We start from the raw sequence: 7,498 nt of genomic DNA, 5'->3' as shown, positions 1-7,498 counted from the left end.
ATATTAAAAATATATATATTTACATATATATTATATACCGGGGCGGGTAGGGGCGGGTAGGGGCGGGTTCAACCTAAACCCGACCCCGCCCCGCCCCGCCCAAGAACCCGCCCCGTTAAAACCCGCCCCGGTGCGGGGGCGGGTAATTACCCGCCCCGAGCGGGTAGGGGCGGGGTGGGTACCCGCGGGTTCGGGTAGTGTTGCCACCCTTATTTTCACTCCATTATTTTTATCTATCCTTTTTCTTTTATTATATTTCTAGTCAAACTAGATAATGTCTACAAGTCTCTAAGCCTGACGCATCACTTTAAAAGGATACAAATGTATCCATGTCCATGTGCATGCAACCGTTCTAGTAACATGTATGTAGCATTGCTAATGAATGTTGTTCATATTGCATTCTGATCTCCTAATAAATTAAATAACCCCCCTTATATTTTACGGCTTGTGCATACATTATTCCTTACCTACATAAATCTTCACTTGAATGATGATCTACATTATGATCTTTTAAATATTTCGTATTTTATTTTCATAAGTCATAGATAATTTTCAAACAAAAAGAATGTCATAAAAAAAAACAAAACATATCACTTAATTCATATAAAATTCAAGTGATAAGTGCATTTTCTTTTTAGGATTTATTTGTGAGTGGTTTTTTAAGGTGAAAAAAGAAGAAAATTGTAGTGTAATTTTTATACTATAAACATTCTATTTTCCTCCCTTAGCAAGTATATATAATAATGATAATGGGTCCTAAATAAACTATAGAAAGCCCTTCTCTTTGCAACACTGTATAGCTCCATCATACATTTCATTTATGCCATACTTAAACTTGAAACCTGCATCCAACAGCTTTCTTGATGATAGATCACTGAACTTCAGATCACCATTTGCTGTCTCCCTTAACTTACTACAAAACAGTTAAGAAAATAGGTTATTTATTTATATTCATCAATAGGCTCGCTTTTCTTTTCTTAGTAAAATTAATAAATAAATAAAAGTGCTGAATAAACATTTTAGTGTACATTTTTTTGCAAAATAAAAATGTTAATGATACACCAAATAAACAAACTCATAAAAAAAATACTATTAAAATTTAGATTTTTTATTAATAACACAAAGGAAATGTATATTGGCTATTTAAAAAATTCTAATATCAAAATAGTGTTTGCTATAAAAAAACAATAAATCGGTAATTTTATGCTTAATAAAAACTTAATTAAAGAAAAAGGGGGTAAAAAAAAAATAAAAAGTGAAATAAAATATGGAACTTACTCGGGTAGTGAGATATGAAGGTGTGGGTATCTTTGAGAAAGTAATTGATAAACCTGATAGAATGATACTTGGTGGGAGGAACAAATGTACCTTCCATTAGCATTAGCATATTCAAAAAGAAATATAAGTGCATTGGCAGCATCATCTATATGCACCATGTATGAGTTGGTTAGATACTCGTATTTACTATGGTCTCCTGCACACAATATATATAAAAGTCTATGGATGGTGAGGAATATACGTACGGATTTATTCAAATTTAAAATTATTTTTAAAACAAAACATTTAATCAATGTAATATTAACATACATATGAAGACAAAAGATATATAATTGTACGTATATAATTTGACTAACAATTTTTTAGTTTAATTTTGATTGTAAAGTGTTTGATACATTCGTACAATTACATCCGTTTTTTTATATGATCGTTCACGTGATTAATATAAAAAGTAGTTATTTTTACTAATGTAATGTTATGTAATTGAATACACGTGTAAAACTAATTTATTGTGAGCAAAAGTATAAAGTCTTTTAAAATTAAACTCTTATTATAAAATGATGAGTTACAAGATTTTGAGAGAATTATCATGATAAAAGTTAGTTAATTATTATGACGAGAAAAAGTGTAAAGTCTTTTAAAAAATTTTTCCAGGTGTTTGCACTTTAAAATAAGATGATCTTTTTTAGATATTAGTCTCTCGATATTTATAACAAATTATTACATAGTCAACATTTAATATAAAAAAAATTCTAAAATTTTAAAAAATAAAAATATTTAAAATTCAATTAAAAAAATATCCAATCTAAATTTAACAAATGTTATTTTTAGCAAATGTTATATTGAATTTATTTAATAATTTAATTAAAATTATAATGTTAATTCTTAATATTATTGAATAATGAAGAGAAATTGAAATGCATACCTAATATGATGGCGAGTGCTATGTGTACGGATGATGGGATGTTGGGACAAATAAATGGTCCAACGACCAAAGGAAGAACCAAGCTCACAACTTCCAAACCATTGTTTTCTCCAAACTCCAATGCAGCCTTCTCAGTTAAGATTTTTGATACCAAATATGAAGAGCTTACAATATTGTTACCATTTTGGCAAACTTCAATTTCGCTCCATGTTTCTTCATCCACTGTTTCCAACGCATTCTTACCTAGGTTGCGTGACAAATACGATACATAATAAATACAATAATTTTACAAACCCATAAAATACGAATATAATAATATAAATATAGATTTAATAGTGTAATTAAAACTTTTAGAACCATTTAAATCTACAATAATTATGTCCTTCTAGAATTTGAAAGTCTCTACTAGAGTTTATGTGTCACTGCACCTAAAACTACTTGAGAATTTATTTTATGAACGTATCTTGTGAGAAATCTGAGAATAAGAAATCAATTCTTATCTATCACATACAACTACATCAATTCGTATCCGGAGTTAGTGCTGGTACAATAGAGATTAGCTTTTAATGCTATCTGAAATTAACTAGAGAGTTTTAGAATAAAGCTAGTCTCATGCTCATAATGTCTTTCAATTTTTTTTAGAGTGAATACTTATCCAATATTCGACAATTATCTCAAAAAGATAACGAGATTCTTAAGAAAAAAAAAAAAAAACAACTAATCCGATCTTTGATTTTTTTTTATTGATTAATTCTGTGCTAAAAAATATAATATTAACTTTTTTTTTGCACAGAGACCTCGTTGTCCTTTCGAAATAATTATTAGAGGTCGAATTAAATTTTTTTTGTCAAATATCTCGTTGTCTTTTGAAATAATTATCAGAAACTATTTTAGATTTTTCTTTTTTTATTAAAGATACTAATATTATCAGAGTGAAAAAGAGACTCTCTATGACTTTTAAGCAATTTATAATCCACCTAGAGAGATGGATGGAGTGCTACATTAAGAATAGAAAAGGAAGATTATATATATCCCAATTTAAATACAACTTTGAAGTATGCTAGAATATTGCAAGACAAAGGAGGCAGCTAGAAAAATAGAAGGAAAGGTTAGAGAGGTTATATGGAGGTACAGATTTTTTCAATGAGAAAAAAAAAAGAAGACACAATCCAAACTCAAAGTATATTTTGATGGATTTAAATTTGTCATTTATTTTTACTTTATATTATTCTGAGTTGGGTTCAAATTATGCTTTGAATAAAATTCGGCCTAGTCCCAAATTATATTTTATAATTAAAATATATTTTAAAATGAAATTAATAATAAAATATTATATTTTTATATTTCAATTAATATTATAATATTAAAAATTATTATTTTAATTTTAAAATAATTTATTTTAGTATAAATATAATATCACATTTGTTAAATTTAATTTTTAGAATTCAAAATTTCTAAATTTATCATATAAAATATTAAAATTTATATCATTGTATACACTAATTTTACATCAAATCAATCTGATTAGTTTTCGAATCAATTTAAGATCGAATTGAATTCTTTAAAATAGATTCAGTAAAATATTAGAGAATTAAAGTCTAATCAAATATAATCCGATCCGAGTAGACTTATATGCACTCATATCCTATACTTTTTATGTTAGATAACTAACAAAAACTCAGCTAATATCCACCAATATCTAAAAAAATAAACTCAATATCCATTCACAATTTTTTTTTTTCGAACTTGCTCTTTTGCACCTTTTTTTTTTCCTTCTTCCTCCGAACACATCAATTTTACTTACCACCAAATATCTCCTACCTATACCACCAGCCACCCTTGCTAACTACCACCATTGTCGGCGCCAATCACCTCCTGCCATTGCTAATCACCCACTGCTACTAGTCACTATAAATTTTAAATTTTAAATATTAAATATTAAATTTTAAATTTTTTATTTAAATTTAAGTTTTTTATTTTTAATTTAAAATGTTTCTTTTTATTGTGAATTATTGACTAAACACTAAATCCTATTAGTTACCAGTATTTTTCCTTAACGAATATAAAATAAGGAATCTAACTATCTAAGCTACTCTTTGGTTAAAAGTTTTAATCAAAAATTAAAAATTTATAAAGCAATAACAGTATTTAATAGTTAACACACATATACCTATAAGCTAGCAATAAAATTTGAAGTATGAAAAAATTTTAAATGTACCTAAAATATTAATATTCTATTAATTTTAATTATTAATTTAAATTAATATATATATTATATATTGAAAAATCTGCGTTTTAGATACACTTCAAATTTTTTCTCTAAATATAATTATGCATGTATTTTTAGTTAAGAGGGATTGTTGTTACCATTATTGTACAAGACAGTGACAGCACTGGAAGCGTAAACCACTCTTCTGACAGTCTTAGAGCGAAGGCAAGCTTTCAAGATTCCAAGTGTACCTTCCATGGCTCTCTTTGTCACCTTTTCTTCCCCCTCTTCTCCATTCACATCCATTGGATGAGCAAGGTGGAACACCCCTACACACCCTTCTATGGCCTCGTCATAACTACCCACTTCTTCAAGCTCTCCATGGAACACTTTCAGCCTCTTCGATGCTCCTTCTAACTTTCTCAAATAGCTCAGGTCTTTCTTCTTTTCTGTCCATACATAAAATTAAATCTCAACTTTTCATTTCAATTATTGTAAAAGCTAATGATATTATACAACAACAAACTTTTAAATAGAATTCAAATTCACGACGTTTGAAAGAGAAAAAAAAATACTAAACCCAAGCTGTCGACTCTTAATTATTAGAGGTGAAGTTTGTTAAATAATTAAAACTAAATTTATAATAATAACTAATTAAGAAAAGAAGATTATAGTAGTTATATATATACACATACATACCCGTTGTTATTCCTTCATCATCAGCACTACTACTATGGCATCTAACGGTGGCTCGAACACAGTAACCACGTTGAAGAAGATTCTTAATTAGCCATGATGCTACAAACCCTGTCCCACCAGTTACACAAACGGTTCCTTTTCCCTCTTCCATTATTTCTCTCTTCGATCTGCTTCCTCTCTTTCCCTAGCTCTGATCTCCACTTTAATTTCTTCTCAGTGGCTGGTAAACTACATATATATATTATGATGATTTAAATAAAGGGTGTCACATATTTAATATGAAACATTTAATGCCATATTCACAGGCTATTCCAGCTATTATTTTAGGTATATTGTTAATAAATATATATATGGGTTGAATTAATGGTATTATGATGATTTATGATGCTAGCTGTACTATAATGTTACTTCTTCTGAAATTAAAGTATGTATGTATTCCCATTTTTTGAGGTGTTCTTTCATCGATCATTTAGTAGTTTATTGTGCCTCGCTCTTCGATCATGAATAATAATATTGCGTATTATGGATATAGGATTTGATTTTATTTATATTTTTAGTAACATATTTTAATTAACTCTCCATGATGTCATGTTTTAAATGTGTATGTAGTTTGATTCATAGAGATGTTTGCATTATGTCTAGTGTGTTCACAAATCATTCATTCCCAGATACGTTTTAATTTCTATGTTTTTATTAACAAGTTTTTGAGCTGTACGTTTGAAACTGAAATTTAGAAGAAAAAAGATACACACGTCTAATAAAATTCATCCCAAAAATGAAAAAAAAAAATAGATATTTTTAAATTTGGTTATAAATAAGTAGTGTTTAATCATAATTGCGTAAGTGAATTAAAGAAATAATTTTATAGCTTTATTTTAGATAGTTTAGATTAGTTGGACGAAATTATTTTTTTATTAAGTATATAAATTCCATTCATTTAATGTTACTTAATTTTGCTAAATGAAGACTAATAAATACTTATTTAAATGCAAAAGAAGTAAATACCTAAGTGGTTGTAACTTGTAAGCAAATTATATTTAATATGAATTTTATTATCATATACTTTAAAAATATAGGTTAAACATACAGATCATGCAAAAATATTTTAGTATTATTTATTGTAAAAATAAATTTTTTTACGTTTTTAATGTATAAAAATAATAAATAATGTTAAAATATTTTTTTATGAGATGCGTAATCCATACTTTTAGAGTACAGGATAATAAAATTCATTTAATATTAATGCCAACTTGATTTCATGAGCTTTAAAATTGCATGACGATCTTGTTATGTAAGTTAACATACATTTTTTTATGATGAACATTAAAGCCTGTTTCAGATATTTTTGAACAAGAGCCGAAAAATCAGTGCCCCTCCCAAAATCAAAAGACTAGTAGCTGTCCATGTCAGGGTCATGACATGGATAATGTTAAATACGAGTTTCTCTAATAAACATAAAATGACAAAAATAGCATTTGGTAGATGAGTCAACGTTTTTTAAATTAAAATATATTACTTGTTGCATAGAAAAATCTAAGAGTAGTTAGCATTTGTTACAACATCTTTTAGAGAAACGTAGTCTAAATTTACATTTTAATTATCATTCATGACGCAAATATACTTAATCTGGAAAAAGTATTTTTCTTATTCACAAAATGATAATAACTTAAAAGAACAACAAAACAAACCAGCCTATATCTCATTAATTTTGGGTTTCAAGGGTCAACGATACTAATTGAGTAACCAAGAAAAGGTGATCCCCTGTATATATTCTAATCTCCTCTTATAGTATTAGCTTATTATTATTCTGTTAGTCTTTGGCTCTTTGCAATCAAGATTGAAGGTTTTTTTGGCAACATTATTGAAATGTTCACCAAAAAAGCAAGGTGGATAAAACAAAACCAAAAGAAAAATAAAGACTAAATTTTCATTTTGGTCCTGAGATTCACGCGATTATTCAATTTAGTTTTTGAAATTCAAAATTACTTATATTAGTCTTCTAGATTTAAGTTCAAACACCAATATGATTCCTCGAGTCTTTTTAGTGATGATTAAGCAAATGGAGTGCTAAGATGACATCTTTTCAGCCATGCTGAATGATAAGTAAGTGACGTCATTTATTCTTGACACCCAAACAAATCAGAAATGAAGAATAGTGGAGGTAGAGAAGAAGAATAATACTTTATTTTGGGTCTCTATCGTTTCTTCTTCCTTCGTATACAAAACGACTACATTTCTGACTTGTTTGGATGTCAATGGTAAATTACATCGTTTACTGATCCTCTAACATAGTAAGGAGGGTGTCATCCCAACATTCCGTTTTTCTAATCATCGTCGAAAAGAATCGAAGGATCACATTGGTGTGCGAACTTAAATCTAGAGGACCA

At 27.9% G+C, this 7,498-nt stretch overlaps 1 protein-coding gene across 3 annotated transcripts; it reads right to left on the bottom strand.

Annotated features, from left to right (window-relative positions):
• Positions 1–566: 566 nt before the first annotated feature.
• Positions 567–5,757, bottom strand: LOC112728271 (protein BRI1-5 ENHANCED 1). Of its 3 annotated transcripts, none has more exons than XM_025778341.3 (5): positions 5,112–5,755; positions 4,571–4,861; positions 2,204–2,446; positions 1,279–1,474; positions 567–913 (listed from the first exon to the last, which is right to left on the bottom strand). In XM_025778341.3, exons 1-5 carry the CDS (start codon positions 5,260–5,262, stop codon positions 766–768), a joined length of 1,029 nt encoding a protein of 342 aa, XP_025634126.1. In that variant the 5' UTR covers positions 5,263–5,755; the 3' UTR covers positions 567–765. The 3 variants fall into 3 exon arrangements, with proteins under 3 accessions (XP_025634126.1, XP_025634127.1, XP_025634128.1); XM_025778342.3 differs by having other exon boundaries at positions 1,279–1,345; positions 5,112–5,754; XM_025778343.3 differs by having other exon boundaries at positions 674–909; positions 5,112–5,757.
• Positions 5,758–7,498: the final 1,741 nt, after the last annotated feature.

This window comes from Arachis hypogaea, chromosome 12 (genome assembly GCF_003086295.3).
Source record: "Arachis hypogaea cultivar Tifrunner chromosome 12, arahy.Tifrunner.gnm2.J5K5, whole genome shotgun sequence".
Taxonomy (NCBI): domain Eukaryota; kingdom Viridiplantae; phylum Streptophyta; class Magnoliopsida; order Fabales; family Fabaceae; genus Arachis; species Arachis hypogaea.
This window is presented reverse-complemented; position numbering and strand designations above follow the sequence as displayed.